Source organism: Paramormyrops kingsleyae, chromosome 1, assembly GCF_048594095.1.
Source record: "Paramormyrops kingsleyae isolate MSU_618 chromosome 1, PKINGS_0.4, whole genome shotgun sequence".
NCBI lineage: Eukaryota > Metazoa > Chordata > Actinopteri > Osteoglossiformes > Mormyridae > Paramormyrops > Paramormyrops kingsleyae.
In genome coordinates, this window is record NC_132797.1 from 10,485,546 (window position 1) to 10,505,055 (window position 19,510).

At 53.8% G+C, this 19,510-nt stretch overlaps 1 protein-coding gene across 1 annotated transcript in view; it reads right to left on the reverse strand.

The window, feature by feature from the left end:
* The window catches only part of exoc4 (exocyst complex component 4), a 60,116-nt gene that overhangs the window by 27,059 nt on the left and 13,547 nt on the right, over window positions 1-19,510 (reverse strand). The window contains exons 8-10 of the mRNA XM_023831131.2: window positions 13,796-13,941; window positions 13,617-13,705; window positions 7,843-7,939 (exon numbers count right to left, since the gene is read on the reverse strand). Coding sequence (XP_023686899.1) covers window positions 7,843-7,939; window positions 13,617-13,705; window positions 13,796-13,941 — 332 coding nt within the window. The remainder of the gene's footprint in view (window positions 1-7,842; window positions 7,940-13,616; window positions 13,706-13,795; window positions 13,942-19,510) is intronic.

Below are 19,510 nucleotides of genomic sequence, written 5' to 3' on the forward strand. Positions count from 1 at the left end.
TAATACACACCCAGTGTGTAACTTTAAGAGTGCGGATTCTCGACTTCTAATTGCTGATGGGTCATCGCATGTAACTGGGATGGTTCCATGTAACATCTGAACATGACCGGCAGCACAGGGAGGGGCGGCACACTGGCCAGACCAGCCAGAAAGGGGGGGGGTAGGCACACAGACAGAAACACGGCAACGGCTGCAGGAAGGGGCGGAGCCTCCCTTCACCGCCAGCTCTCCGGTACCTGCCAGCCCTGCGCCGCAGATGCCAATTAAAAGGGGCGAGATTTATCACAGCGTGAAGTCGCCGGCTGCAATGAGCACGGCGTGTTGGACTCGCGCTGCATCTCCGTGACAAATCATCTCCAGGGAGCGCGTGCAGGGCGGCGGGTCACTTTCTCTCCATTTACTTTGAGCTTCATTCTCCTTCCATTCTTTCATGTTGCTTATTTTGTCAAATCTCCGCATTCCTTTCCGCGGCACCATCCTTCATGATAGAACCCATAGCCAGAATCCGGTCTGTATGTTGTACGTGCAGGACAGACTTCACCGCCTTCTCCTGGCTTCTGGAGAGGAATTCTGGGGATGAACATGTGTTGCTCGCGTTGGCGTTCCCGCGTAACTGCGTGAGGTGAGCCGGTTTGAGATTCTGAACCGAAAAAATGTGCGAAAAAATTCACACACTGGCCAGATCTGTAGGTAAATATAATTAAGGGATGAAGATGTAATGACAGCGTCTCGATCTGTCCTTCTCAGCCCAAGAGGATGGCCCACAATCCTGCCAGGCGGGCCCCGGGTCCAGAGAGCGGGGCCCCGCCTGGCTACTCAAGGTTGCCGTCGCTGCATGTGCAGTTGCCATAGAGACGGAGCGCAGTCGGTATTTCGCTACGCCGTGTTCCGAATCTAATTGACACTCAACACCTGGCATGGGCACATCTCTGAGCCGTTGCTGGGGTTAAAGCGGCACCACCTAATCCTCCTAATTACAGAAACGGAGCGCCAGCAAACTCCTATTCACGCTCTGATTTGTGGCAATTATCACGAGCATCTCGGCGCACGTAAACACGGCCTAATCAAGAACGTGCGCCCTCTAATCAGGCAGCCTTAAACATTCACGCTCATGCCGCCCTTCAGAGAGAGCGCCTCTGCCGCGCCCACACAGCCATGCGCTGTAAGGAGAAAGGCGTCCCGGGAATCACCCCTGTGACAGGCGCCAGAAACGTGAGGTGTGCTCCCATCACGCAGGGATTAACGCAGGAGCGCAGGGCTCCTGTACGGGATTCAGCGCTAATCCATCTGCCGTTAGCTATGGATGCCATGCGTAAATGTGAAATGTGCACGTACAGGAAAGGCACTTCTTACAAATGGAATAGAAGCAGCAGACTAGATAACCAACATTATATTAGCACTCATTTGCATTAATGATTTTGAACTTGGGCAGGATGCAGGAAACCTCCAGAGCTTTAATGGACCTGAGCACCACGCTCTCAGAGGGGTGCGTGTACTGTAGGGGACAGGGATGTGAACAGGATGAGAGATGAGGACAGGGATGGGAACAGGGTGAGGGATGAGGACAGGGATGGGGACAAGGCCAGGGATGAGGATAAGGATGAGGACAGGGATGTGAACAGGGTGAAGGACGAGGACAGGGATGGGGATGAGGACAGGGATGGGGACGAGGACAGGGATGGGGAGAGGGATAGGACCAGAGTGAAGGATGAGGATAAGGATGAGGACAGGGATGGGGACAAGGCCAGGGATGAGGATAAGGATGAGGACAAGGATGTGAACAGGGTGAGGGACGAGGATAAGGATAAGGACAGGGATGGGGACATGGGCGGGGATGAGGACAGGGATGGGGACATGGGCGGGGATGAGGACAGGGATGAGGACATGGGCGGGGATGAGGACAGGGATGGGGACATGGGCGGGGATGAGGACAGGGATGGGGACATGGGCGGGGATGAGGACAGGGATGGAGACATGGGCGGGGATGAGGACAGGGATGGAGACATGGGCGGGGATGAGGACAGGGATGGGGACATGGGCGGGGATGAGGACAGGGATGGGGACATGGGCGGGGATGAGGACAGGGATGGGGACATGGGCGGGGATGAGGACAATAATGACGACATAGTTGGGGACAGGGATGGGGCAGCAGGGCAGTAAGACTGAAGGTGCCCATGAGGAATGTAATGAACTTGTCAATCTGAGGAGTGCTGTGAAGGTGCGTGATTCAGCAGCGTTATGAGGGTGTCCATCCGAAGATGATTATGAAGGTGTCCATCTGAGGAGGGTTATGAAGGTGTCTGATTCAGCTGCATTATGAAGGTGTCAGACTGAACAGTATCATGAAGATGCCTATCTCAGGATCATCATGAAGACATCCATCTGAGGAGTGCTGTGAAGGCTGTACACCTCCAGAGGAACACGGAGCAAGCCTCCCCATCACAGGAATAGAGACATAATCTCCCCCCCCCCCCCCCCCCCGCGATGTGTGATGCCTCCCCCCCCCCCCCACCCCACCACGATGGAGATATTACACTCCCCCTCAGAAAGCCAGGCATGGCAGATGAAAGGAAGTGTTCTGTCCCGGCTGTCACCGAAACCACCGACCCCCCCCCCACCCCCCCACTCCCCCACTGTGAAATCCTGTAACAGAGAGGGGGAAACACCGTGCTCTGCATTCCAGCGGGATAAACAGCAGAGAGCGAGCAGCACTAATGAGCTCGCATCCATCCCCGTGTAATCCTCACCTGTGACACCAACGGCATCACGGCGCCGTGACATCACACTGCCTCTGCCATGTCAGCCGTGAACATCAAATATAATGCATTTACAACTTTGTCCATATCCAATTCCGAGCAGAATGCTGTTAGGAAACTGCATTACAATGTCTCCCCCAGTCTTCATAATGAATTTAGGCCTAAACCAGATCTCAGACTGTTCACACGCTGCCCATGTTCCTGTCCCCCGGAGGCCTGCTGATGTCATAAAAGTACGCTGGGCCTGAGGGCGGCCCTCTGCAGGTGACCCCAGGGACGGACGGTGAGCAAACAGGAATGAGCTCCTCGATGGAGGTCAGTGTTGGAAGTGACCCCAATTCAGCACGCGAACCTCAATTTAAGGATGAATTAAAAATAGCTCCTGGCTGATGCGGAGATGGAAATCGGCATGACACTGAAAGCCCTTTAATACAAAAGGCCGCTTTCAGTCCGACAGAGAGCTGCGCCGTCCAGCAGGAAAACAACACAGATACAGGCGAAAACGCAGCCTGCCGGACATTAGAGTCAGACGCTCAACAAGATAGCAGTTACTAATAACTCTGCTTTATTTAGAAAGGCAATTTATGGAAGCCGGCATTTCAATTAGTTTATTAATTTTAAAAATGAAGTCAGTGCTCCCCCCACAAACCTCACCAGTGACACCACAACACCACCACAACTCGGGGGGGTGGGGGGGGTGTATGAGAGAGAGAGAACTGGACCAGAAGGAGGAGGAGAATTCTGTTCACCATGCTAATTAATGAGAGATAATTACAAAACACCTCTCTTTCTCAACCCTTTTGTGATTGAGCAGCTTGTTAGAATAGCTCAGGTCCATCTGTACCCTACCCCAAGCAGCCCCCCCCCCCCCCCCGAACCCCAATCCACATGGCCTCCAAGACACGACGCAAGGCCTAGACCCTCTCCCCCTCCGACCACGGTACCCTAGACCTTCCGCAAGTCACCGACAGCATTTCGCTACCGAATTAACAAGCTGAAGGTAAACACACGCAAAGCAATTAAAATCTCAGCACGCCTTAATGACCCTCAGGAGCGTCGTTCAGTGCATGAGTTAGCAACATGCCTGAACACTCCCGCCCCCCCGCGCCACAGGGCCCCCTGCATGGGAGCATTGGCCTGGCCGAGCCGAACCACCCAGGGCAGTTTTAAATGCAGGCCGTTTCCGTCTGTGCAGCTGCAGTAACGCAAACCCATGTAGAGGGTGTCATTAATCACAGCGAACAAGGCCACATCAAATGCCGAAATTACAGGCTCATCCCGCCAAATTTTAAGGACTATGAGAAGATGAACACCATGAATAAGGATCAAGATTCAATTGCCGCTAATGCTACACGTACCCAACAATCAATACTAATGCTACATGTAGCCACCAATAAGCCCAAAGAGGTCCAACAGGCGGTCCTTCAATCTGCAGCTAATGCTACACGTACCCAACAATAAGTGCTAATGCTACGTGTAGCCACCGATAATCGCACACAGGTCCAACAGGCGGTCCTTCAATCTGTCGCTAATGCTACACGTAGCCGATAATGAAGCTGCTAAGTAGACAGAGCCGCTTGTGTCAGCAGAGCAGAGCAGACACATGGGGCTGGAAGAGAGACGCTGTAACTGTGCTGCGTAATGAACCTCCCTCCCGTGACATGCTAAAGACGAGCTAACAGGCATCAGCGTGTTCGCGTCTATGAGCCACATGCACGTGTCAGGTTATGACAACGGTAACTGGGCAGGCGGGGGGAGGGGTGTATAGCCATGTGACCGGCGTGGATAGCTGACGCCCTTTGACCCATGTCGATCAATGGCAGCCGTACGTCTCACTGGACATAATCAAAGGGAGCCATTACTGGGCAGACCGCTGTGCTCCCTGTATGAGGTTGACCTTAACCCCCCTTGCTCCCCCCCCCCCCCCCCAGCAACCGGGGAGCCAAACAGAGGCAGTGCAGAGCTTCATTATTTCAGCTACTCTGGAGGGAAACGCTAATGAAAGCAGAGCAACAGCAATGTCACGGTAAAGGCCAGTGAGGCGGTGACTCACCGCTGACGGGAGGGGGGGTAATTGGCCACGCTGCGAGGATTAGCATGCGGCCCCCCGTGGGTGGCACAGGCAGGTGTGGGCACGGGCAGGTGTGGGCATGAGCAGCCTTCAAATAAGGTGAGAGGCTGCTTAGCTCTAGGGTGCATAATGGCCAAGGGCGCGTACCGAACAACGCATCTCCGCATTGTCTCAGCGGGGGGGGGGGGGGGGGGGCGGGGGTGATGGGCATGGGGCCGTGCCGGGCACGCTGGGCATGGGGCCGTGCCGGGCACGCTGGGCATGGGGCCGTGCAGGACGTGCTGGGAACACAGGGTATGAAGGTGCAGCTGGCATGCAGGGCGTGTTGGTGTGTAGAAGGCCACATACCAGTTGGTATTCCGTGGCCGGCGCCCCCTAAAGGCCCACACGTGGTACAAGCCAGACTCTACGCAAAGCCGTGAGCATTGAGTGTTGCCGGGGCACTGGGCAGAGCTAGGCCCGGCCTCCAGTGGCTGAAGCTCACCGCTGCAGGCTCCCTAACAAGCTACAGAGTGGCTCATGTGGAGGATTAATGAGCCGTCTGCGTCCCCTCAGCCTGCTCCCGACACCCCCGTGTGGCAGTGCACCGCGTTACGGCATCCTCACGCAAACGTCTCTACCCCAAAATGACCATTAAGTCCTAAGATTCTTATTTAATCCCATTTGTGGATGAATGCGACCAAACTGAGGCCTACCTGAGACATTAATTAGGTGCAACCAACCAGGAAGATGGATGAGCCCCTCTCAAGTAATTAGTCTCATGAGAAAGTCCCATGGGGCCTGCTTATGGTCTGGACCAAACCCGGACCTACGGAACCGCAGTGTGGCACCACGATTCTGTGGGCAAACCGAGAACTCGAGTGAACCTGCAGTAAGACGAATGTAATCAGCACAGACCTGGAAGATGTTTACTCAACCTGCCACAATCTAAAGCAGGTAGCGGGGAGGTGAACACTCCCCCACCCCCAGAACAAACATGAGAGGTTTCTCTGCTTCTAAGGCGCGATCGAAAGAGCCTCCGGATCAATCTATTACTTCTCCACTCCAGCAATCAAACAATGTTATTATCGGCAATCAACTCGGCGACCTGGAAAGGCTGCAGAATCAAAGGTAGCTGGAGATGACTGCTGGGATGCTCTGGCTGAATATCAACTGAGAGGGGAGGAGGCTTGGGCACAAGCATACAGAGAGACCCCCCCCCGGAACGACGCCTTAAAGCCCCAACCACGCTGCCCGCTGCGTGTGCGAATAACAGGCCCAGACTCACAGTGAGTCTCAGCCGACGAGAGTGAGTCAACACCATGCAGACAGGAAGAGGCATAGAGTCACGACGGCGACACACAGCCCTCACTCTGCACTATCAATGGCCGTGCAGACGGAGGTCCAAAGCTAGCTACTGCACAGGACAGATGAGGCCGAGGTGAAAGGTCACCAGCACCTCCATAGGGAGGCTGGACTGTGGCGGGCGGGGGGCAAGGTCGGCATCCCCCGGGCAGCCTCGGTACGCAGGAGTCAAGGGCCAAAGGTCACCCACCAAACACACACAGACAGACACTGGGAGGTTCAGAACGGAAGGGCGGTGGGTGAGCCTGGATACCTTATTAAAGTGCTTAGCTGGCTGTAAATATCACTCAAATATCACCAAATTAGGCTGGCGCCCAAGCATGGCACGCGTTAGCAAGATGGCAGGGGGCTTCCGGCTTTGTCTGTGCGTCTGTCTCAGTGTCTGTGTGTCAGTGTGCATGTGTCTGTCTGTGTATGTGTCTCAGCGTCTGTGTCTGTATATCTCTGTGTGTCTGTCTCAGTGTCTGTGTCAGTGTGCATGTGTCTGTCTGTGTATATGTCTCAGCGTCTGTGTCTGTATATCTCTGTGTGTCTGTTTCAGTGTGTGTGTGTGTGTGTGTGTGTGTGTGTCAGTGTGCATGTGTCTGTCTGTGTATATGTCTCAGCGTCTGTGTCTGTATATCTCTGTGCGTCTGTCTCAGTGTCTGTGTGTCAGTGTGCATGTGTCTGTCTGTGTATATGTCTCAGCGTCTGTGTCTGTATATCTCTGTGCGTCTGTCTCAGTGTCTGTGTGTCAGTGTGCATGTGTCTGTCTGTGTATATGTCTCAGCGTCTGTCTGTATATCTCTGTGTGTCTGTTTCAGTGTGTGTGTGTGTGTGTGTCAGTGTGCATGTGTCTGTCTGTGTATGTGTCTCAGCGTCTGTATGTATATCTCTGTACGTCTGTCTCAGTGTCTGTGTCAGTGTGCATGTGTCTGTCTGTGTATGTGTCTCAGCGTCTGTGTCTGTATATCTCTGTGTGTCTGTCTCAGTGTGTGTGTGTGTGTGTGCGTGCATGTGTCTGTGTATGTGTCTCAGCGTCTGTATGTATATCTCTGTGCGTCTGTCTCAGTGTGCATGTGTCTGTCTGTGTATGTGTCTCAGCGTCTGTGTCTGTATATCTCTGTGCGTCTGTCTCAGTGTCTGTGTGTCAGTGTGCATGTGTCTGTCTGTGTATGTGTCTCAGCGTCTGTGTCTGTATATCTCTGTGTGTCTGTTTCAGTGTGTGTGTGTGTGTGTGTGTGTCTGTGTAGTGAGCGTGTGTCTTTCCTTGCTATCACTCTGTTACCTGATACTGCAGAAAAACATGTTTTTCTCTCATCTTTGCAAACGTGGCTCAGCTTGTCAGTTGATTACATCCCCTTTACGACCCGCAAGTTCGACCAGGCCGGTATCGATCACGTGGCTGCCTGCCGAGTGAGGTGGGGGGGGGGGTCGGGGGGCTGCCTGACTGCCAGACGACACGACGAGCCCAGCGATCACACCGGCGATTATGGACAGAGAGCAAATTGGGGGGGAGGGGGGAGCAGTAGCAGGCAGGGTCACACGGACAGCCGCATGGGAAGGGGAGTGCGGCAGAGCGAGACACGGTCCATCCCAGCACCGTCACCGACTTGGGGACAAAAACAGGATCACTGAGCATTAATAAGCCAAAGGGGCGGGGGGGTGGTGGACGCAGTCATGGAGACCCACCTCAGCAGTGGCTGGAAGATCACAGTGATGTTCCTCGCTCCTGGCTTGCACACAAACTTGGTCTCCCCGCCCTCGATCAAATTGTCGTCAGCGCCACCTACAGGAGAAGAGGAGAGGGTGATGAGAGTCTGTCACACAGAAAGCTGCAAAGAGGGGAAGTCCAGACCCAGGCAGCACGGCATGTGGGCCCCGCCCACCCAGGGACCCGGGTGCAGAGGGCAGGGTGGCGACCCGCTCACTAACTGGGTTAATGAGGAACCACGAGAACTGAGGGTGTGAGCACCAAGCCCACTGCCGATTCTCATTAACTCCAGCCATGCCGAAGTAATCCATGCCCCCCCCCAGGAGGCAAAGGGGGCATGCGCAGGATGAGAAGGACCCCCCCGCGTCACCCGGACGGGTCAATGCATACAGGAATAACAGCAATAATAACACCACCTGACACCAAGCTGGGGGGGGAACCCCACATATGAGCAGCCCCCTCCTCCCCCCCCCCAACAAGATGCATTGCCTGGACTAATAAAACCTGAGGAAATACATGTCTTGAAAATGCATTGCTTTTAAATTTGCAATTGCCAGTTTCATGTACAGAACACGCATGAATGTGTACAAAGTTCCTCGTTTAGCTGGTCAAACCCAAACCCACTGTGCAAACCCGAGTCCCCCCCACGCCCACCCCCACAACAGCACGCCTCCCAGAGGCTGATGCTGGTCCTGCGCCCCACAGGAGCGGAGTGTCACGCACATCAGGCCTTGTTAGTAGGGTCGCTGACCATGTTCGCCGATGCCTGGAAGCTTTTAGCCACCCCCATCCACCACCTAACCACCCCCCCCCCCACGCCCCTCCCTAGATTCCCTGTGGAATGCCTCGTGTTGCTAAGCAAAGCTGGCCCCACTCCGAGAGCTCATTCAATTAAGACTCAATTAGGGCACTGAAACAATGCGGCTCCAGAGCTGCTCGGCGACGCAGTAAATGCGAGCAAAAATAAGAACATGGCCAAGTTCGGAAAATAATTAACCTCTGCGGTGCGGCCAAGCTGCCCAAAGAAACCGTGCAGCCCTGACGGTCCCGCCGCCCCCATTGACAGGCTCCGCTAAACGACAGGAAAGCCCCAGAGCTCAAGGGTACAACAGCATGCTCCTGCTGTGGCTCGAATCAGTAACCTTCAGATCACAAGATGTAATCTTTAACCACCCGACAGCCTGCCCGTCCCACCCCCCACCCCCAGTAATTCTGCAGAAAAGCCCCACTGTGTCAGCAGAAGGTTTTCTCAACACCTTCAGCAAATCGATATCTGGTTGTTAAAGGTGCAGGAGCTCGAGCTGCTGCGGGCTTCTGCTTATCTGGCACGTCTATCAAGATCAGCGACGGTCCCCCATGTCCCTGGCTGACGGGGACCCGCAGGCGGCAAAATGGGGCCTGGAACCTCATGTTTTAACAAGGTCCGTGAATACTGCTGGTTCCCATCCCATGGCCAAAAGGCATGATAACGACGACTGATAAACACACACAGACAGACAGACGAGAAAGTGATACGACCCTGGATCCACCCATCTAGGCAAAGTGTCTGTCTATCCAGATGCCTGGCCAGAGACAGAGCACAACTGGTGTGTATGTCTGTGTATGTGTATGTGTGTGTGATGGGGGGGGGGCTGCATAGTGACCTTTCGAAGTTGGGCCTAGGGGGTGCATGAAAGATAATCCAGGATTAGCTGTATGGATGTTCCACTCCTCAGTTACATGGGGGGAGGAGGGGCAGGCCAGGAGACCCTCACCAACCCCCTCCCCCCCTCACCACCCCACCATTATTCAGGCAAATCCAACTTCCACTCTGTAGAGCTACGCGCACGGTGACTTAGTGAAATTGTATTAGGCACACTTTGCTGGGTTTGATTACAGGCAAGTCTGATCCGCGCTGCTCTATGCCCTGGGGGTTGGGGGAGCCCCCCCCCCCACCCCGTCCCAGTCCCATCTACAGACACACAGCTTGGAACACGTGGGCGAGAAACAACAGCGCACACACAATCAACAAGCACGGTAAAACGCAAGTCACATGGGGAATTACACGTCCAGGTCGCGGGTCTCCCTCTATGACACCCAGGAGACAAACCTGCTCCTCTACAGCTCATGAGAAGATTTCCCATAATCCCAAGCAGCTGATGCCCCTTTACCAGAACGGGAGCACAATACATATACACAGCTGACCTTTAGGTGGCGCTATGCCTGCATGCCAAGAAGACACCAAGGAAAGAATGGAAGGAATGAGTCTACAGAGCTACGCAAAGGTCAGCTCACAGTGTGTGTGTGTGTGTGTGTGTGTCTGAATGCATTCGCAGAGGAGAGGCAAGTTCTGATGAGCAGAACCTCAACGTTAATAAGATCACAGTCAATTCAATAATTCATGAAGCACCCATTAGAATTGCAGTGCAGAGTCTCTGCGTCTGATTGGCTCCGAATGAGCTCCTTCCATTATTAAAATTAATTTGAGGAAGGGGATGAGTCCCCAGCTCCGCGACAGGAGGAACCGACCAGGGAACACGTCGACAGCACCTCATGGTGAAACTTGTAAATTGAGTTGGATTAATTACTGGGCGCAGTCTCTCTCTGTGGGGGGGTCAGAGGTGTGGAATGGGCACACGGCTGGTACTCACGTGCGTGCGGCGCACACGCACACACACAAACACTCACATCACGCCCCACCACGCTCACACATACTGCGTTTGCTTGTCGCCATCCTTTCTGCAGAAACCCCACTGTCCATTTAGCCATTTAAAAACCTGGTTCCTAACACAACAACTCACACAGGCCAGTCATCAAGTTTGAGAAGGTGGCTGTAATTCAGTCCCCCCACCACCTGAGGCCGGCATGCGAAAGCCTTGGTGAGCTCCATTACGTAAATGTGGTGCTCCAGTTCAGGGACCGAGAGCAAGTACTGAAAGCCACAACCCTGCAGGAGTCCTGCACGAATCAACTGCAATTTGCCATACTAAAATTCACTCCTTAGTGTCCAATCAGGACAAAGTCTCATTCAAGAGACAAAGGAATGGGCCAATCAGAGCAAAGGGAGGAAAATAATTCAAATGAAATACTACAGCAAACTGGAAAAAAGGGAGCAACAGCGGCCTGGGCCGTAGGTCGGCAGTGTTGAGAGCTTCCTTCTGATTCCTGAGAGGCCCTCACAAGGCAGCCTAATCAGCGATCTGGTGCCCCCTAGGTACAAACAGGCTTTACTGCGAAGTGACCGCACGATGGTGGGGCCAGCTGCAGCAATCTCCAAACTTCAGAGGCTCTAATCCACGAGCGTGCCAATTCAAACCCGCCGCGACGAGCCCCCAACCCACCCTCAATCAGGCCCGGCGAGATTAAAGGTAAACACACCGCAGGCGCTGCCTGACCCCATGATGACAGCTTCCCACTGATTAAAATTAGTGGGGCTTCCCCAGCATAGCTGCAGGGGCTGGTGATTAGTAGTAGTAGCAGCAGAAAGAGGCCCCGATGGACCTCCGCTGGCTGGCATGCGGGGGCCAGACACACGCACCAACACACAGGCGCGCACACACACACACACACACACACACACACACACACACACAGGCAGGCAGTCATACCAGTCTCACGTTTCTTCCTTGCCTTCATTCTATTTAAAAAAAAAAATAAACATGAATGCTAGTTTTCATTTCATCAAGGTGTGAGGTAGGTACAGGGGAGTGAATCCATGCTAACTGTCAGCTTCTGTAATGAGAAACCCCGCCCCCTGAACATGATTGGTCCCCATGCAGAAAGGAAATGAAAACAAAAGAAGCCCCACCTCCCCTGCAGGTGGCTCTGGTACAGCAGGTCAAATCGGGTGCTCATGACCCTCCCAGTGCTATATGGCAGAACAAGAGACGCTGTCCCCACCTAGAGAGACAGGGGGCGCCTGTCCTGGACTGTTTGCTGTCATTGGAGCCAGGCACACAGACGTTCTGCTCAAGTGACACCTCTGACTGCCCGATTCCCAGCGTCATTGTAAGCTTGGCCCCAGAGACCAAAACAAAGGACAGAATAGATCTACACTCCCTAGATTGGACCGGTCCTCCATTGCTGCTCTGCCCAGCGACCCGAGTCGGGAGCGCACACGGGTCAGGGGAGAGGCACTGCCACCAATGTGGGGGTCGTGTGACCCTCCATCCTCCTAATGGCATTTACGGGACGACAGAGACGATCGATGGCCGACTGCCCCAAAGATGGCCCACCAAGCACTTTCCCTGGGTGTAATTTTCAAACACGCTCTACCTTTCCCAGGCAACTTGACATTTCACAGTCCAATTATGGCTTCCATAAATCTGAGCTGTGGTCATGTATCTACAGAGGTACCTTAAGATCTCAAGGAAATGACCAAAAAAGCAGCAGCAGCAGAAAGATGCAGGGAGCGGCCTGAAGCCATAGGTGACGCACGCACGCGCACGCACGCACACACACACACACACACACGCAAACCCACTGACTCCACCCCGCCTCATCAGCAGGCCGCCCCCCCCCTCCACACAGAGACCCTAAGGTGAACAAACCCCCCTTTCCCCCATTTCTCGTTTCAGAAGATCCTGCTTCTTCAGTGAACAGCGGCTCCCTGAGGCAGCAGGACTCAGGCTGCCGCGTATTGGAAACCGATACAGAATTCACCAGCATGCCGACCGGGATGGGGGGGAGATATTCTCTGCAACTGGTCGTCCGCAGATGGGTGGCGGCGGTGGTAGCAACGACGCAGCAATCCGGATGGCAAGCAAATTAAGAGGAAGCTTCTGGAGAAGCCGTTCTGCTCCACACTGGTTTCAGGCCAGCCAGGAGGAGGTGCGGTTGGGGGGGTTGGTGTGGGCGAGGAGGCCAATCCATGGATGGTAACCGAGTCTCACGGCCCGGCGTGTGACGCAAGACAAACACAGTAATCAGCAGCGATCAGACCAGCTGTGCGGCACAGCCTGTCGCAGTCACCGGGACCGGCTAATCAAAGCACTCCCCCCCGGGCCTGAGCGGCTGTCTGATGAGTGACTTCTGATGGGGGGGTGAGCACCCAAGGCGGCACAAAGCAGAGCCTCTGCCATTCAGAAACCACCCCCACCCCCCACCGTCCATTCGCCTTACGCTGGCTCTATCAGGACCTCAATCGCTGTTTTCACATTTCTCATTAATTTTTTTTATGAAATTCTCATTCCTGCACAGCTTCTGATTTTTACACTTCCAGGGTGAACACAATTAGTGCCCCCCCCCCCCATTTCTTTATATGATTCAATTGTGACCCAGGCCATTCATGAGGCCTCCGCCTACACCTGCACACTAACAGAAGTCCCCCGTTACCCCCCCCACACCCCAGCCCGCTCACCCCACCCTCTCGTGATGGGTATACATGAGCTGAGCCGCGTTCCGCATTGGGAACACTGCCATTTGCAGAATGCCCCCAACCCCTTGATATAGGAGAGAGCAGATACCACCACCACCTCCCTACCACTAAATCAGGCTGACTAGACACAGTTTCAGAAACGAAAAAGGGCAGACGTGGAGGGAGGGAGGGAGGGGCAAAAAGCCAAACAGCAGGGGGAGCGGCAGCAGAGTCCCAGGGAAGGGGGAGGGCTGCCCAAGACCTCCATGATGGACGGATGGCCCCCACCCCGCCTCCCTCTCCTACTGAGCCTCCCACACCTGTTCACCAGTCCGGCCCCCCATCCCAGTTCCTTTGCACCGTTTCCCTCCATATGTCCACTGTCCCCCCCCGCGCCACATGGCCCCGCCTTCTTACCCTGCAGCTCTCCACTGCGGCTGTACAGCTCCCTCCTCTGCTCCCTCAGATAGGCGCTCATGCTGATGGCGTGTGACGAGGACTCGAACCTGCGGCACAGCGGACAGCGTCACCCTGGCGCCGGGAGCCGAGTGGCCGCTCCCCAAGGTGGGAGGGGCGTTGGAAAGGCGGGGGCTTACTTGAAAAGTGACTGGCGCGGCCGTTGTGGACGCTTCTTGGCGAAGAAGGCGGCAAAATCGGCGGTGCTGCTGGCGTAGGAGAGCTGGGCTGCGGGCTCGGCGGCACTGCGCGTGTTCTTTACGTCGAGGTAGTCCATCAGCAGCATCTGTGGGCCGGGGAACCCTCAGTTAATAACGTAGCCGTTACCCTCCCTGATTATAAGCATCCATATCACGGCAGGGGGAGGAAATTAACTTCCTCCTCTGCCTCCCTGCATACCCTAGTGACGCGAGACACAGAATTACAAGCGGGTCCCTCTCTTTTTCAATATCACTCTGCAATTTGCAGCGAATTACACCCTCTACCTGCAACCCCAACAGGTAACGCTTGATGCCCAAAGGAGATGCGTGACTGGTCTGGACCCCCACACCAGGCCACGGGCCCCGGGCCCCAGACTGAGTCCTGCCAGCGCATTCATCACTAATGAGGATCGAGCGCATAGCTCCGGCAGACCGAGAACACGACCCCGGACTTAATTAAGCAGCGGCGTTGGCCTGATGAAGGGGCTGCGGTGGAGCCAAATCGCATTACAGGGAGCCTGGTGAACTTATGAAGCAATTAGAGAGAGAGGAGAGAGGGAACAAGAGAGAGGACAGGCCGAGAGAGAAGGAGAGAGGGGACAAGAGAGAGGATGGGGCGGGAGACAAGAACAGACGGAACGAGAGAGAGGACAGGGTGGGAGAGTGAGAAACCAGGCAGAGAAAGAAGCAGGAAAGCCTGATATTGTCCTTTAAAAGGAAGAATGATGCACCTTTGAAAATGATTTATCTAGCAATTAAAATCGACTTTAGCTTTAATTGCAGTCACTACAGGCCACGTTCCTGCCTAAATGGTCCTTGAGAAGCACAGTCAGTGGAAATGGCAGGATGTGGGTGAAAGCAGGGGCCACTAGCCTAACTCTCAGCTCCCCCCTTCTCCCTCCATGTCTCCTAGCCTGCATCTCCATCTCTACCTCATCACTGCCATTTCCACGGCCGGACGAGCCGGGCAGCATTAAATCCCAGCAGAGACACATCTCCTCCACCAGTCAGCTTGTTAGAGGCACCCGCCGTTACCCTGACAACATAAACCCAGTGCCAAAGACGGCCTAGGGGTGGGCGCCCAGGGCAGGGCTTCGACAGACAGCTACCGTTCCCACCATCACAGCTGCCTGCAAAGAATAAGGGGCAACTGGATAGAGGCCAGAGTAAATGCAGAAGGAAGGTCAGGTGATGAACACCACTGGGGCAAAACTGCAACTTGTTTGACACTCACTGTCACGAGAACCTTCACTCACGTGTCCTTTTGACTGTCTATAGAAGAATGAGTAGCAGCATCATACAATAATGACAGGACCAGTAGCACACACAGCAATACTAAACAGACAACAGAAGCAAACAGCAAATGAGTAGTGATGATGGAGTGGCCATGAATGAGCAGCGACGACTGACGGGGGTGAACGATTAGCAACGACGAGCGGTTGGAGAACACCGACGACAGGGAGCCGGCGAATGTCCAGCCGCCACGGGCGGCCAGCAAATGACCAGCAATGACAGGCGGCTGATGACACAAGCAGTGACGACGGACAGGTGGTAAACGAGCTGCGGCGATGGATAGAGCTGGGCGGTATGACCAAAAATTTATATCACGGTATTTTTCAAAATTATATCAATGTCACGGTATTTGACGGTATTTTTTTTTTTCCATGCATGATTAGGTGTTAACCCCACTTCCTAATAAATTAGAGAATAATTACTGCAGTATATTGGCTTACATTGACCGGACTAGTATTAACCCAGGTTTGATTGGTCTCACAAAATGCTGCTGTTCACAAAGAGGTGACAGTGGCACTCATAATTGTAATGAGGTTAAGAAATCAGAATTCATGACTTGCAGTCAAAATACACAACACTTTATTGTGCAAGTTTTGCAACTTGAAAACATCTTTAAGCTGGCTACAATGTAAACAATATGTCCCCTGTAACTGCAAAATGAAAACTTTATCCACTGGACTTTCATTAAGGCAAATTACCTAAAACAGATAAATACAAAAGGAGTGAAACTTTTCACTTTGTGAAACATTAATAATATTACATCAAGTCCAACCAGGTAGTATTCAAGTATTTAAACTATAAAAGAAGTTTAACTTGAAAACTTCTTAAACAACTAAACCTTCACTAAGGCAACTTGCCTCCATACGGACTTTGCTTCAAGATGAGGTATATTCATACACACATTTAAACAAATAATAAATAGTAAACTAAAAGTATGCAACTTGCATAAATAATACTATTGCTCAACCCCAGGAACAGTACACTGTATTCAAGTATCAAAAATATAAAAGAAGTGCAATATGGCTTGCAGGCGGAGGTGGTGAAGCAAATTGCTTGTGTTGCCTCCTGCGGCTACAACTTTAGCCCGACGACATTTACATATTATGGTTGTTTGATCAACGTCAGATTTTTTAAAGCCGAAGTATTTCCACACAACCGACATGGCCCCTCTTTTCGGAAGAAGTTCCTCTTTGTACGTGACATTTTCTTCGTTCATGCTGTTCACCGCTCAACACACACAGGCCGTGCTTCCACCGCTCTCATGCAGACGCATACAGCTTGTTTGGTACCACCGCAAAACAATCCCCCTCTCAAACAATGTCCCGCGGCGGGACGTTCCACCGCTCTGTGTTCCCGACGCTTTGTACGCACACACTCACCGGTATTGGGGTATATGAAAAATGAATATCATTAAAAAAAAAACACCGGTATTCGGTATGAAAAGGTATACCGCCCAGCCCTAGTGATGGATGCCCCGCAAATCAGAAATGATTAACTACAGCCCACAAAAGGGGAGATGATAAATGGCCTAGGAATGAGCAGCAGCTTATTCCACATCACCTTCATGTTTCTTTTCTGGGTACAAATGTCCAGGAAGATAAAGCTACTGACCCCCTCCACAACTTGGGAATGGGAGCTCCGCTTCCTGAAATCAAAGAGCAGCTCCTTGGCCTTGCTGACATTAACAGATCAGATGCTGTCCTGGAAACACCCTGTCAGGTGCCTGTCATCCTTCCTGTAGGCCAACTCTTCGATGTTGGTGACCAGGTCCATGACTAGTGCTTCCTTGCAATGTGGACATGGGTGAGATCATGTGTGGTTTGTACGCAGAGAAACTACGGCATCTGGTTCAAGCATGGTATTACTACCATTTAGCTGGAGTATTGACAGTCAGCCATGAAGCAAGGAACACAGCACTTACAGATGACCCTATGCCAGCTTAACCTCCATCTGAGATGATCCAGTTCATCCACTGATAGCGAACTCTAGCCAGCGAAATGCCAGGCAGTGGGCACCGGAGTCCACAGCAATTCGTCATGAATTCCACCCCTTCAGCCACATTCTCACCATTTCAGCTGAGATCAATGACCCCAAGTTGAATACTGAGCTCTCATTCCTGTATATGAGCACCTGGTGATGGTAGGCGATAACTGCATCAGCCAACTTGACAAACGGCACCAACAAAATGAGACGCAGTGAGGAGCCCAACCGAGCACATTACCGCGTGCCAGCGCGTTAAACGATACACACCGGAACGCCAACCAGAGATGCAGCTAATACATCCTTCCGGAAGGCCCATGGGGAGATGGGAGGCAGGAACTCGCTGCCGTAGAGAGGTCACCACGTCATGGAGCACCAGCCAAACACTGCAGCTGGGAAGCCGGGAGGGGATCAAACGATGCGTGTGTCACATTTAATTAAGAAGCACCATATTCCTGGGGCTACTCCCTGGCACCTCATCTGGGCTCCTTTTCACTTGGCCAGCACACCCAAGGGGGGGCTGCCTGTTTGTATTTACACAGCCACCCCCCCCCCCCCATCTTCATTAACCTGCACACCAGCTCATGCTTTGTTCCTGCCCATTCATCTTCAATCCACGTTCAACACAGCTTCTGGAAAGGAACCCTGGATAATTTTCCATTCAGAGGAGGGGGGGGGGGGGGGAAGTGTTAGGAAGATACCAGCTTTGTAGGGGAGTTGCAGATGCAACGTGTAGAGCAGGGCCACAGAGTCCAGAGCTCCACAAGCATCGTCCCCATGGAGCTGGAAGTGCCATCCTTACTGCCAGTCAGGTCTGTGTTTTCAAGAAGAGGTTGGGCTGTAACGGACCCCGACGGTCAGCAGCCTCCACCTCTCAGTCTCCCTTGATTTTGCCGGCAACAGACCGTAAAATCCACGGGATGGAAATCCCCTGCTGGGGAGTTCATTCAGCTGCCATTTCAAGGGAGGTGCCAATCAAAGGTGATGGATGCAGGAGGGATTGGGGGGGGGGGGGGCACTCACCAGCAATGCTCAGCGGCGTTAAAGCCGTAAATAAGCAGCCCACCACTGACCTGGTCAGTCACATCCGATCACATCCACGTGGAGGTGCACCGGCCATGACCTCATTTCACGGAGACGGTCTCTGTGCTTATTTAATTTCCTCCTGCTTCCGCTGGGATCGGCTTACTGGGGAGGCGGGACCCATTAATCCTTTTAGTGCGTGCCATTTGTCACAGACCACAACTCAGGGAGAGCTCGCCTTCCCTGTGCGCCCGACCGCTCCGGTCACACGGACTGTGGAGGGCTCCTGGCGGTCAGACCACTGCTGAGGGGGTCACACCCAAACCCCAGAGCGGCCAGGGCCTTGCTCGCACCGGATGTTTGGGTAGGTTGACACACAGCGCAAGCACGCGACCGGGATAGACCCCCTTCCCAGACCCCTTCCAAAGAGAGGGACCATGATGGATCGCGAGTCTGACCAGAGAACAACCGCGCCTGTAAAAGCAAAGGTGGCACCCATGCAAATCCGTGATACCTACAAAGCGATCGATATGCCTGCGGAGCGTGTTAAAAACAGTAATGGGGGATAGTGGCTTCGTGTTGGGCTCTTGAAGACCAGCCTGGTCCCTCCTTGGCCCTCCATTAGCCGCCCCCCCCAGCTCGGTTATCCGCTTAGTGGCCGTCGCCCACGTTTTCCCGTCACCACTCCATTACAGACCCCCCCCACCCGACGTGCGCATGCAGGTATTCACCACGATGCGCCTGTCAACCGCCACCCCCAGCCTGGCCCCCCCTCCCCGATCCCATGTCTCAGGGGGGCTGCAGCTCGGCAGATATCAGAAGAGACATTTTAATTGAACACGAAGCCACAAGGGGTATGGATGGCTCAGGAAAAAAACCACAGATAGATGCCAAAAGAAGGGAAATAAAAGGAAGCAAATAAATAAAGAATCTGCGCGGGGGCTCCCTGGGGAGCGCGCTGGGGGGGCACGGCGTGGCGCGGGCGATCTGTCGCCGTAATCAAAGCAGGATGCGCTTTCAGCGGAGATACAGCCGGCTGGCCAGGAGGAAGGTAATAACACAGCGCTGGACTGGGGGGGCCGTGTCCTGCATGGCAAGCAGCTAATCGTCAGATCGCACCGGCTCACGGTCCAGCGGCGCACCGACAACCACCCCAGGCAGCCGCCGGGCCCAGAGGGCGGCAGATGCCACGCGCTCCATTACCCAGGGTTCCCTGCGACAGCTCCCGCTCCCACTGCGTCTGCAGAGTCCTGCAGAAAGAGGGCCCGGGGCATGTCGTGGCACGACAGAAAGCGGGTCAGAGAAGCTGCCGGAAGAAAGCGCCTCATCCCAACTCATTACCCGGTGCTCCTGTAAAGG